The sequence below is a fragment of the Pleurodeles waltl genome, chromosome 11, assembly GCF_031143425.1.
Source record: "Pleurodeles waltl isolate 20211129_DDA chromosome 11, aPleWal1.hap1.20221129, whole genome shotgun sequence".
Taxonomy (NCBI): Eukaryota; Metazoa; Chordata; class Amphibia; order Caudata; family Salamandridae; genus Pleurodeles; species Pleurodeles waltl.
The window spans coordinates 19,507,470-19,521,573 of NC_090450.1; the positions used below are offsets into that span (position 1 = coordinate 19,507,470).

Here is a 14,104-nt window from a genome sequence, read left to right on the forward strand (position 1 = left end):
GGTTCCTGCAGATGGATAGGTTGGTGGAGATGACGGTGAAAACATGCCACCTGAGCCAGTCTTTTGGAACACCTGATGCTCCAACCCCCATCACAACAGAGTTAGGTCTGTGAAAGCCATGGGTCTATGTGGGTACGATTTTGGTAGCCTTCCTGATGGACAATATATGCTGGCCATTGTGGATGACTATCCAACATGCAGTGGTTAAAATAGTGTCCCTGCATCAATGAGTGAAGTGATATTGAAATTGGAGAAGATAGTGGCAAACCGTGTCCTGTTGCCGGGTCTTAGAATGAACAATGGGCCTCCTTTTCAAGGGCAAGAAATGGCTGAGTATTTTAAACATGGAACATTGTGCACCGTAAGGTAACACCTCAGGTGAGTCCAAGAGAATGGAGAAGTCAAACGGTTCATGCAAACAATGAGCCAGGTGATTCGGCTTGCACATGTCAGCCATTTGAGTGGCTATATATTCCTTCATTTGTGAATAAGACAATCTTACCACATGACCACTGAGTGTGCTCTGAGCCAAGTGTTCATGGTTCAGCTGGTTTTGGATGCCACCTGACCCATACCCAGGCAGCCAGCTACATCTGAACTTTGAACTCTTAAGTGTGTGATTAGTGGGCAGGGCACCATGTTAATGGTGCAAAGTGACAGCGAAGTGAACACCCACAAAAAGTTGTTTTTCAAAATGTTTAAGGGGCCAGCAACTGAAACATCAGATAGGGCAACCACCAATGAGACATGCTGGCCAATGGACATGACGAGCAGACTGGGAGAAGTGAATGAATAAGTAGTCGGCGGGACACGAATGGTGATAATTGTGTAGCATACTCTGCTATTCCTGAGACTCCTCTTGGTCCCCAAGAGACTCCATCACAAGGTGGCCATTCTCGCTATAACAAGAGAGTTTGAAGAGGGGCAGTTGATTGCAATATTGCTATCAACCAGAGTTGTGTTCATTAAACGTTCGATATTTTGTGAGCAATGTTATGTCCGATGTTGACTTGGGGAAAGATCAGCCGTAAAAAATGTGAGTGTTCCAGGATGCCCTCTATGTAATAGTAATGTGATGGTGAGGTCTGACCGATGTAAGCGTAAGTAATAAAAAGCAGGGCCGGGAGAAGTGTGAAGGCCTACCATGAAATGTATTATTTTTTTATGCATTGTTATGTAGCGCGGACATTACTTAAAGGTGATAGGCCACTTTACAATAGAAATAGATTATTTTACATAGGGCTTAAGGCTAGATAATCCAACCATAAGCCCTTAAAACCTTTGTTCTGCCTCACAGGCTTTTGCACAGACATTGCGCATCTGCTGAAGCCCCCGAAGAAGCCGCTGCTTCACCCGTTTCGCCACCAAGTCCTGGAATGCCCTCCCTCTCCACCGTTAAACATCACCCTCGCTGACGGACTTCAGGAAGAGACTCAAGACCTGGCTGTTCAACTAAGCCCAGCAACCCAGCGTCTGGATTCTCTCACAGGTGATATGCCACGCTCTACAAGAACAGATTGATTGATTGTGAAACGGTACAGAGCAAAAAATTATGGTTAGAGACTGTAGGAAGCTTGCTCTGTATATACTATTTCAAAATGAGATATAGTGTGCACAGTGTCCAGTTAGGCTCATCAGAGGGTAGTGTTAAGCATTTGTTGTACACACACAAGCAACAGGTGAAAACACACACTCAATGACTTAACTCCAGACCAATAGCTTTTTATATAGAAAAATATTATTTCTTAATTTATTTCTAGAACCACAAGATTCATTTAGCAGGTAAGTACATTAAATGAAAGGTACTTTGCATAGCAAAACTTAGAACTTTGAATGGAATCAACAATGTACACAGTTTTCTTTAAAATGGCAAAAAGCTATTTTAAAAGTGGACACTGCAGTTTTCAATAGTTCCTGGAGGAGGTAAGTTAAGTACAGTTTTTGATGTAAGTAACAAACTTACGGGTTCAGTCTCCAGCGCATAGGTAGCCCACCGTTGGGGGTTCAAGATAACCCCATCCACCCAGCACCAGCAACACAGGGCCGTTTAGGTACAAAGGTCAAACAAGAGCAAAATAATGTGGGCCCCTATGGAGACAGGGGGGTACTCCGATTCTGGTCTGCTTGCAGGTAAGTACTCGCGTTGTCAGAGGACAGACCAGGGGTGGTTTAGAGGAGCACTGGGGGGGGGCCCAAGTAGGCACCAAACACACACCCGCAGCGGTACTGGGGTGGCCGGGTGCAGGGTGCAAACAGGGCGTCGGGTTCCCGATAGAACTCAATGGGCGGACCCGGGTGTCACTTAGGTGCTGCAGGCAGGGCACAGGCGGGCTTCTCGGGCAAGCCACTGACTGGACAGGTTGGAGGGCTGCCTGCTGGTCACTTCTGCACTGGTGGTCGGTTTCTCTCGAGTCTGGGGGCTGCGGGTGCAGTGCTTCTCCAGGCATCGGATATCTTCGTCCCGGGCAGTCGCAGTCAGGGGGATCCTCGGTATTCCCTCTGCAGGCGTGGTTGTGGAGGGGTGGAGAGGTCAGCCCAGAGTGGACACTTGGTCGGAATCATCTGGGTGTCCTCTCTGGCTGGTTAGTTCCTCTGGACACGGACCAGAGGCGTCGGTGGAAGAGTAGTTTGGACTCATGCTTCTGGAGTGAGGTGGGAGTCCCTTTAAAGATGGTTTCTTTGTCTTCTTGTTGGACAGGTCCGCTGTCCACTGGAGTTTCTTAGTCCTCGGTGAGGGAGGCAGTCCCATGGAGGCTTTTCAGGGGTCGTTGGTCCAGCACAACGCGTCGCTTCTTCTTTTGCAGCTTTTTGAAGCAGGAAACAAGCCAGTAGGGCTGGGGCCGAGTCAGCTGTTGTTTCCTTACCTTCTCTGCGGGTTTTCAGCTCAGCAGTCCTTCTTCTGTCTTAAGGTCATAAGGAATCTGAAGATCTAGGTTCAGGGTCGCCCCTAAATACTAAATTTAGGGGTGTGTTAGGGTCAGGGGCAGTAGCCAGTGGCTACTGTCCCTGAGGGTGGCTATACCCTCCTTGTGCCCACTCCCTCTGGGGAGGGGGGCACATCTCTATCCCTATTGGTCCTACTCCTCCAAAGCAAGATGGAGGATTTCTCAAGGAGGGGGGTCACTTCAGCTCTGGACACCTTAGGAGTGGTCCTGGCTGAGGGGGTGACTCCTCCATGTTTTTCTCATTATCCCTCTGGACTTGCCGCCAAAAGTGGGAACTCGTCTGGGGGGTGGGCATCTCCACTGGCTGGGGTGCCCTGGGGCACTGTAACACCAGGCCTGAGCCTTTAAGGCTCACCGCCAGGTGTTACAGTTCCTGCAGTGGGAGGTGTGAAGCACCTCCACCCAGGACAGGCTTTGTTTCTGACCATAGAGTGCACAAAGGCACGCACCCCGGGTGATCAGAAACTCGTCTGGAAGTGGCAGGCTGGCATATTACTCATGCAGCCGTGCCCTCACCTGTGGTATAGTGCACCCTGCCTTAGGGGCTGTAAGGCCTGCTAGAGGGGTGACTTACAATGCCACAGGCAGTGGTTTGGGGGCATTGCACTCTGAGGGGAGTGCCATGTCAATTTTGTTTTTTCTCCCCACCAGCACACACAAGCTGCCAGGCAGTATGAATGTACTGAGTGAGGGGTACCTTAGGGTGGCATAATACATGCTGCAGCCCTTAGGGACCTCCCCTGGCCACAGGGGCCCTTGGTACCAGGGGTACCTTTTACAAGGGTCTTAGCTGAGTGCCAAGGCTGTGCCAATTGTGTAAACAAAGGTACAAGTTTGGGAAGAAACACTGGTGCTGGGGCCTGGTTAGCAGGGTCCCAGCACACTTCCAATCAAAGCTGGCATCAACACTAGGCAAAAAGTGAGGGGGTAAACAGGCCAACAGTGGCATTTTCCTACAGTGACCCCTTGTGACATAGGCCCCAACCACTCTTAGGGCCTTTGTAGTCAGAGACAGCATCAAACCCATGTAGTCAGTTGTGAGTCTCAGCTAAGACATGGGTGCAGTAAAACAGGGCACATAGCTTGCACGCTGAGACAGGAATAGTTAGACCACACCACTGACCTAGTTTTGAGAAGATGGACAAGAACATTCTGTGGTTATGTCAAAATAGGCCCTTGAATGTAAACTGATAACCACACTGCACATCTGCTAGGGGAAATAGCTGGAAAGCTCCAACTACACGAGAGGCCTTTTTAGACCCACATCCAGCTGCATCTGAAGAACGAAAACGCTTGGTGCACACCTGGCTGGGGGCATGCTTACTTCAAACCACACATCCACCCATGCTAAAGGCAAGATAGCTAGGACCAATCAAGTTTCAGCACACCATGACCATGCGCTGCTAGGCCCACATACATTTGCTTCATTGTATGGTAACCATACTGCAAGGAGAGTGAAATTATGCACTTTTGCTTCCAAGAATTGCTATCTTGTTTCTGAGAATTGCTACATCTACTTTTGTTATTCATATATCCTGTGCGGAAATTGGTTACGTCTATGAAGGGAATTGGAACCTGTCTGTGGTTTTTCTTCATAAATACAGCTGCTTCTGAGCAGTTCATTGGGATCGGATTTTCACCTCTACAGAGTTGACTGATCTCCCAGCTGTTGTGATTAAACCTACATTGCTTTACCAATCTGGTCTTGTCTTTATTTATTTATAGGTTACTCTCCAACAATTGAGATGTTGATAATATAACATACGGAACAAAATAACATTTCCAAGGGAGTTGGTAGGCTGAAATAAGCCTAAAACCTGGGAGCATGGGACTAGTTATAAATTGTAGACTTTATGGCAACGGAGCATCAGTGACAGCTATGGACTGGTGCCAGGTAGTACATCTTGGTATCATGATACTCCTCAAAGCACTGATCGATGTGAAGTGTAAAACAAAGATGTCAGACCAGGGTGGTTCTTGGTTAGTCAGACATGCCAATAGACTCTATTCAGGCCGGTGACTCCCAATTTTTGAAGCCAAAAATAGCTTTATTTTAATAGCCTCTGCTTCAGTGCTTAAATAGGCAAATACTGTCCTGTACTGAGTACCTGCACTTCTTTAATTTGAAAGGTACAGTACTTGCACTTCTCAGCACTAGTGCAATACATTTAATGGGAGAGTACAGGAACTTCCCAGAACCAAGCAGATACTCAAGAGTGAGTACCTGCACTTCTGTATTTCAATTTAAAGCCCTGCTCTGCTTCAACAGAATTCAATGAGGTAAATACACCCTCCTGGCTGTATTTGTTTTAACTCTCCCACTTTCCCCTTCTAAAACGTTGGCATGTGTGGTAGGCTCACAGTTTTCAACTCTTGCAGCAGGGCAGGTGGACCCTGCACACCACAGTGGAGGTCAGTGCTCTTAGCACATGTTCAAAGGTTGTCCCTCTTCACTGTCGCCAGCCCTCTTATCAGCGACGCACGCTCCAGGCGCAGCGCGGTGTACGCGATGATGTCAGGGCGCATAGTGACTGCGTCTCCGGCCCCAGCCGGCGCATGCGTAACAGAGGGAGGCCGGGCCGGTGTTCTGTGGGAAGGCAGCTTCGGGTCTCGGGGGGAGGTCGAGTCCGGGGCCGACGGCCGAGCAGCCATGAGTGGCCTGGGCTTCGGGGCCGCCGCGCTGAACGGCTCCGAAGGCGGAGATGTGGTGGACAAGATCGACATGTCTCTAGGTAACCATCGAGCGCACATCAGTGTGAGGAAGGGGCTGCCACTCATTCCTGGCCGGGGGAGGAGCGGCTCATTCCTTGGGAATGGTTTTTTTTATTAATAAAGAGGCCGCCACGGCTGGGTACAAGCGCGAGAGCTGTGGGGTGACGAGGGGTTGGGAGCACCCGTCTCCCCTCTTTTCTAGCAATGGTACGCCCCCGCGGCGGGTCTCCCACTAGGAGGACTGTACCATCCCCCCGGTAAGGGGGTCAGTTTGAGTCCCCTCAGTTTCATGGTTATGGTTCCACCTGTCTGACAGTGATTGGGGTCAGAGGTTGCAGCGATGAACGTTCAGTAGCCAGGAAAGATGCACAGGTTCCTCGAACCGGTCAATCGCCCCGCAGCGTGAGATTGGGCCAGTATTGGCTGTTGAACTAACAACATTGCACGTTAGGGGAAGTTTCGAATTCCTCCTCGAAAGAATTGACCTGCAAGTACCGGCACACTTCTTGCCCTTGACTTAGTGACCACCCAGATGATCTAGACCCAGAAAGACGAACCCGTGCGGAGGAGGCACGGCGTTTGAACCAAAGCTTCGAGAAGTGGTTCAGATCTTGTCTTAAACTTACTCATGGCCTTTTCCGCCACCGTAGATGTCTTCAACTCTTTCATCTCGTATCCAATTGTATCCTTAATATGCCGAAGCAGTTCACCCTCTAGAAATCCGCCCCACATCTAGATGACCATTTGAAGCTGTGCTCAACGATTGCACGTCTTTACAACTCAACAGAATTGCTATTTTATCCAACCAAAATTGTCTGGTTATCTAGCTGTTACCTTGGGTGTCCTTTCATTCACTGTTGTCACTCAAAGTCTCAATATCAACATGTCATTAATCAAAGCATCAAATAAGTAGTACATCAATTTACTACTGTAATTCACCACTACTCTTAAGAGCTTAATATTTGGAGAAAGTAACATATGTTCCTGCAAAGTTTAACTCTATTTATCTCTAAGGTGCATCAGGTAAGGGTGCTGCTGGATGAAGTGATTCCTTCCAGTTACCCTTGGAGTCCTTTCCCTTCTCCTGGATACAAGAAGGTCCAGTCCCTCCGGGCACCTTTCAGGTCACAGATAACAAACCCAGTCCTCTTCTGATCTTCTGCAGATTTAGAAAAACATTCTGAAAAGGTTTATTGTGGTGCCATATTTGTGCCTGGCACCAGCTAGTGGGTAAACATGAATATTGGGTGCTCCCTAATCAATGGGATAAACGTTCATATTTGCAGCCCTTCTCATTTTTCAGCATTTCCCTCCCTCTCAAAATCCAAGTTGATGAAACACTTTCCCCTCTTGTGTAGAGCCTATGTGCCAACCCAGTGTTGTAGCTAGGGCAATTTAGTAGTCCTCTACTCCGCATTCACCTCAAAACCAGATTCGAGGGTAGCTTCGCTTCCTGTTGAGTTTGGTGCCAGCCTGACTATGGGAACTAAAGCTGGGGCCTTGTCATGTGTCTGCTAACATTAGCTTCTGTAGCTGGTACAGGTCAAAACATAATGGTTGAACTATGCAATCTATACTTTGATTTGTCCTAGGTGCCTGTTAGTACCTAGCCAGTGACTATGTTGTTTTAGGTCTATTCACAGGACCCCTTGAATTATGCAGCAGGTGACGGCCAAATTGTGCAGCAGGGTTTAGTAAATTATCTGGCAAGAAAAGGCGAGATATGCTGCATGATGCAGCACACTTTATAATAGTATTTTATTATTTCATCATTTTTAAACTTGGTAATACTGTGTGGGCATTAGCTGCACCTCGCTAATATCTGTTTAACACTCAAATATAGCAACAGCTTTGCAACGTGCCTTTCACTGCGTGGCAACACGTGTTGCTGCGTTTTTTTATAACTTTTGAACTGTTTGAGCTAGAAACAATTTTTTTTGTTGTTGCGATCTGCTGATTATGCGGGGCATAATGGATTAAGTGGCAAATCTGTAGTTATGCGAAAATCGCCTCAGCCTTTCAATCACATAATTCCAGTGCCCTTGCCTATTCACTAGGGAAACATGCCATTTCTATTGTCTGACATTCCCCACTGTTAAATATTATGCACCCTACTCTGTGATTAGCAGCGCATAGTGGTTACTTATTTAATATTTAAAATACGTTTTTTCTACCTGTCAAAATTGTGATTTTTACCAGGCCTATGCAGCGGGGCTCAAGCTTGTTCTGTCAGGCATCTCAGGGAAGGCCTGAAGCCATAATTTCAATGTCGCTTTAATAGATGGCACAATAGGTGCTGCAGTCCACAAGTGGTATTTAACTTTCCATGCCATGGGTGCACTTCTACAGCCTACAATATGGTGTTGTAGGAAAGTAATATGTTCTAGTTGGGCATTAAGCCAATTTCAACATAAGGGTTAGAACGCATATACTGGATACTGCGCAGCAGTGTCCTAAATGTTAGAGTTCTCAATAGATGAGCCCACCCACCCCAAAAATTATAAACAGTGTCTTGAACCCCCAAATAAGGTCACTTTGCAAATGTCCCCATTACTATTTGTCATGGCAATACAGAAGTGTGGAATTTATGCCCAGGACATATTGTTTGGGGTCAAGGACAGCAAGTTCTGAGGTTAATTTGTCCTTAGGGCAAGTAGGCTCAACTCCCTGTAGCACAAACCCTTTGGCTGCTAGTTTACAGGGAAGTTGACTGACTGCAGTTGAGGTAATATTTGTGCCCATATGATAATCCTGTTCGAACTTGTTTTAATGGTTCATTAATGCAAAGCCTTTATTGTTAGGGTGAGTGCAAAATAAACTTTGTAAGGTCACACTGCACTACTGACAGTGGTTCCAGTAAAACAATGTGTACACTTTTGAAAAGTGTAACAATATAAGGCTACACATAATGCTCCGAGAATGCTCTCTGATTAGATGCAAATATTTGCAGAAGCTTGTAGACAAGACTGATGATGCTTTGCTTTCAAAATAAAATGTTCGGCAACATATGCAAGCAGAAACAGGTTTTGCTAAATTACTGTGACATTTTAGGTACTATTTCTTAGAAGCATTTTTTACTAAACTGTGCTGATGTATGCTATTATTCCCCCCCCCCCCCCAAATATTCATAATGGAAAGTCAGTGTAACCATTCCCAACAGGATTGTGGGAAATTTGAAACTAAACCAGCGTTGGTAAAGCCAGCTGATCCAACAGTGGCTGTCAGTCTTTTGGTTTTGTCAATGCGTGTCTTGTTTTAACATGGCTTTTCTAACACTTTAGTGTTGTGGGAGCTGCCAAGTCCTCACCTTTTGTAAAAAGCATGGTCAAAAAGCTAAACAAAAGTTTTTAGGCCTTAAAAAGCACACATTGCCACAGTAGTTCCTGGCACTGAACAAAAAACTTTGTCTACCATTATGCTCCTTGTGGAAGAGCAGAATGATATCCCTCATAGTAAAGCCAGCCCATAGACAGAGAGAGAAATAGAAGTTTAATAAAAACAAAAATGTCTTAGTTAACACCAGATTAATTGGGGGGCACAATTCTTAAAGAAAGTCGCAAAAGTGCACCTTTGCATAGTTCTTTCAATTAGGGGCTTTTGTGAATTCACAATAATTGCAGAAGTAGACCAGGAAATTGTACTCCCAGAAAATATTTGTGAAATATGTTTTAACCTGAGCAAATATGCGTTTGTAGATTTGTTCATGCAAAAATCTGTTGAACATTTACAAGTTTACTTTACCTCCAACCACTTTTTCCCCCAACCCTTGTCGGGGGCAAAATTCCAATGTTTCTTAGTATGGGAAAAGATTAGAGAAGAGCTGGTGAAAATCCTTAATACATGCAAGTTAGTAGGCACAGACTTCAAGGCGTTCCAGCCCTGGAACTATTATTGCTTAATGCTTCCTCCAGCCCCAGTATTTGGATCTGCAGAAAGATAGCAAAATAAGGAAATTGCTATAATATGGCTTGACATTACTAGTATTCAAGTCCTACTATAGTATTCACCCTGGCATAATCAGAAAGGATATTATCAAAACTCTTACATAACGAGATTGCTGTCATGATTTGTTGCCACACTACATGGCACCAAAGGGACAAGTAGATTTTTATTTACAGGACAAGTAGATTTAAGATGCAGCTTGTCCCATGACAAGTAGATAACTTATCAAATTCCACACCCCTGCAATACATCATTGGCAAACTTAATAAGTAAGGGGGCTTCATCAGAAGGTTCACAACGGCAAAACATAAACCTCTACATATCATTGTATGCAGATAGTATGTTCCTCTTTCTAAGGACAGTAGGATGTTACTCTTTCTAACAATGCACACACCAACACCAGAAGATGGTGTACCAGGGCAATATGCTAAATAAAAACTCAAGGAAGTTTCCAGTAGATTTATATCTCAACTTAGCAAAGAGGCAGAGCACAATGAGGCTGAATACATACTGTTGGACCCAGTATGACAACATGGGACTGGAAGGTCCGAAAATAAAGTTTAAGTAAAATAGTAGGCATTGAGGTCAAAAGGGGAAAGAGGATACTTCATTTTTGCTCATGCTTAGTGTGTGACTGCCTAGCTTTGAAACTGCCATCACAATACATTGGATCCCTCCAGACGAAACCTAACAAGTAAACGTCTTAGCCATGTGTGGATATTGTGGTGAAGTCCGCTTGAAAATGGAATGCAGTATTCACACAAACTTGCAGTGTACTGTGCAGAAGACTCCCTGCTTAGACCCCAGGGTTGGTAAAGTTAAGAGTGCTTTTTATAAATGACTGTATCAATACAGTGAGACTCATCAGTGGCAAAATGGCAACGGCGTATTGCTGGAATTACCCAGAAATCATAAGAAAATCACTTATTTATAAATGCACTCTGTTGACGTTAAGACTAAAACAAGAAAAAGTTTCCAAAAATAGTTGATAACTAAGTATCGTGAACTTAATATTCATTACTCTGTGTTACCGAGTAATATCTGGGATTTATTATTTGTTGTTGAATTTTAAAAGATGATGCCTAAATAAGAATAGTAAGGGACGCTAATAATGAACTACCAAGTCTGATTCCAGACATTGCATTTGTTGTAAAATTTTACGCATATTTTATTTTCCTGTGATCCACTACTGGATGCTATTGCTTTTTATGAAAACTAATAGTTATATAATAATTAGCAAATAGTCTCTTTCGGATACCTGCCATGCCACCTCCCCCGCTTTCCCCCGTAGTATAAGGAGTATTTATTTATCCCAGACTAAGAATATCATTACATTTACTGTCTGAAATATTATAATTTAACTGTTCTCCTATTACGTTTGTAGAGAATTTGTACCACTTGACTATGTAATAATTCTTGAGTTGCGCTAGGGCAGGCGTCTACGTTTAAATGGAGACTGTTGGAGAAAACATTCTTGTTATGACTTTTCTATGCTGTGTAACTGGAGTTCATCAAGCAGAACTATGTTTCTTTTTTTATGATATCTTATCACTCTTGTGGTCAAATTGTTATTTGCCTGTGTATGTATATTTTGTTGTGGCTTTTTTTTGTCTGAAAATGTAAAAACGACCATTGACAAATACATGGCTCATTACTGAAAGTGGCTCTCAAGTCACTGAGAAGTTAAAGCACACAAATACTTTACATACATGCACTTTGTCACTCATCACTGCAGTCATGCTTCCATTTCTCCACCTACTGCCTCATTATTGCATTCACCCACTTACACATACAACACACACTAACTCAATGAGCGTTTGAAAGATAAAATAATAAAAGTAGAAAAAAGTAAACATGCTGACACCTAAACTTGGCAGGCATGTGCTTGAAATACAAAAATAAAATTAAGCAGTCATATTGCAGTAGTATTGCACGTAATCTATCTTTCTTTTACAAAACCTACATAACTGCCATACTTGGAAGCAACATATAGTCATCTTGGTGTGAAAAAATAATGATACGCAATACCATTCTAAGATGACCACTCAGTAAACATCCCACTGGTGGCCAACTTGGGGTAGTAAAGTGTGTAATGTATCAGTGTTGTTGTGATCCAAGGTGGCCTACTTGGTGCGTCTACATATGGTGGATATCTTTGAACATTATGACAACAATACACTGTGGACTGTACTATTCCAAGATGGGTGCCCAGTTTAGAAATAGAGGCCACACAGAAGGCGGCACACTGTTGATAAATAGATTCTCTGTGTTGCTTTAAATGCCGGTTTTGCCTGTTCTTTAAAGCACCTGACTATGAAGTCTGAGCAAAAGCTGAAATAATGTCATGTTTACATACTTTGGTCAAGTTAGGAAGCTGGAATTACAACTCAAGTTCCCTTGATTTACGTATAACAGCTCAACCACTAGAAAACGTCTCTTCCCTAAAGTACAGTCTCAGGTTTAAAATTTATGAAAGTAAAGATTCTTAAATCTTTATTAATACTAGAACTCTACCACTCAACACGTTGGGGAGAATAGCTCTATACAAAATTATGGTACTCCCCAGATTCCTATACCAACTGCAAAACTTCCCGCACCTAATCCCTCGGAAATGGTTTAACGAGGTCGAGGCTATGGCACGCCAATTTCTGTGGCACGGCTCACGCCCCAAACTAGCTCTAGTCACGTGTCAAAGAAACATCTACGAAGGGGGACTGGGGATGTCCAACATTTATTTTTACTACCTAGCTATGCGCCTACTGGTGATTAACGACTGGCTAACGGGGGGTTGGAGCGACCCCGCATACAGACTGGAACTTCATGAGATGGGTTATAACGGGGTTTTCAACGCCCTGTATGGGGGAGCGATTCCGAAATCCACCCCAGAGGTGACCAAGCTGGTCCTCACGGGATGGCGCACTGCACAGAGCGCCACGGGGTGGTGGGCTCGCCTAACTCTACAGACACCTCTTTGGCAGGGGAAATGGCTAAGGGAAGTCTCCACCCTGGAGGGCTTTCGGAACTGGGACAATATTGGGATAACTACGATCGGTGACATCTGGGGCAACTCCCACATTCGATCATATGAGGAACTTCAGAAAACATACTCTCTACACAACACCCAGTTTCACAAATATCTACAGCTCAGACATGCTCTAAGGGTACACGTACGACCAGGAGACAGCATCCCAGAGTATAGCCCGCTTGAGGCTATGATTATGATGGGACACTTAAATAAAGGAGGAACCTCCCAAATATACCGCTCCATCCTTACTAATACATCCCCTCCCCTCGAGGAACTCCGCCGGAAATGGGAGGAATGGGTGGGTCCTATGGAGGATTTGGATTGGAGAGAGGCACTAATGGCTCCCCGAACATTGGCCATATCCACACGGTTTTAATTGCTACAATCCCTTTATTTACACGCAGCTTACCTTACCCCTAAAAGGCTCCACCGGGCGAATCTTCGGACCACAGACGAGTGTCCCCGGTGCTTTCAGCCAGGAGCTGATTTCTTCCACATGGTCTGGGCCTGCCCAGTTATAGAGTCATACTGGAGGGCGGTTATGAAGGAAGTTTCAGAGGTACTGCAGTCTATGGTGGAGGTATCCCCAATACCACTTCTACTGGGGGCACTGGGCGAGTCAGGGCTAAATAGATCGAGCCGCACATTCCTGGGAGTGGCCTGCTTAGTGGCAAAAAGAGACATTATGTCGGCATGGAAGGCCGTAAAAGCGCCGACCCTTAACAAGTGGAGAAGAGGAGTGGATTGGTGTGCAGGTTGCGAAAGACTGGTGTATGAAGCGAGAGGGTGTCCTGAAAAATACAATAGAATATGGGGGAGATGGGTGGGTTTGTTGGCTGACTGCTTAAACTAAGACGACAAGAAGCTCCATACACCCCCGAATAAAAATCACCCAAGGTCCATGGGGCAGCTATAGCTGAAGATCTTGCTTTGTGTGCGGGGCAACCGTTCACTGGCCACAAAAGGGGAAAACATACTGACCTCCCTCGGAGTGGTGTTAGAGGGGATCGGTCAGCTACTCTACTGTTATAAGACAGGACCACAAATCCCAGAATCCTTCAAACCTTAAAAACATAATACTTAACAGGTCTCCGGGCCCCATAGGACGATTGAGACAAAGGTGGCAGATGTTACATCGTGGCGAAAGCGCCATGGTATTGAAATCGGTGTTTCACAGGTATTGCTGTAATGTATGTTTGTTGTGTATTTCCTTTTTGTTCTTCAAAATAAAATAAAAATCTTTATAAAAAAAAAAATACTAGAACTCTAGTTTGAAATTTTTCAGATAGTGTTTTCTACAGATCTTTAAGATTGGTTATTTTCAAATATTTATAGTTTTGGTAGATCTTGTAACTGAAGCATGGTGAATTAATGTAACACACCAAGGCTACCACATACCAGACAAGTGGCAAGGCAGCTCTAGTGTGCAGTGCAGTTGAATATTTAACCACTAGACCAGTGGTTCCCAACCTTTTGACTT

At 44.8% G+C, this 14,104-nt stretch overlaps 1 protein-coding gene across 2 annotated transcripts in view; it reads left to right on the top strand.

The window, feature by feature from the left end:
* Window positions 1-5,448: 5,448 nt before the first annotated feature.
* FYTTD1 (forty-two-three domain containing 1) overlaps window positions 5,449-14,104 on the top strand; it is a 152,090-nt gene continuing 143,434 nt past the window's right edge. For both annotated transcript variants that reach the window (XM_069212840.1, XM_069212841.1), the window contains exon 1: window positions 5,449-5,677. In XM_069212840.1, the coding sequence (XP_069068941.1) occupies window positions 5,455-5,677 (223 nt within the window). In that variant the 5' untranslated portion in view covers window positions 5,449-5,454. The remainder of the gene's footprint in view (window positions 5,678-14,104) is intronic.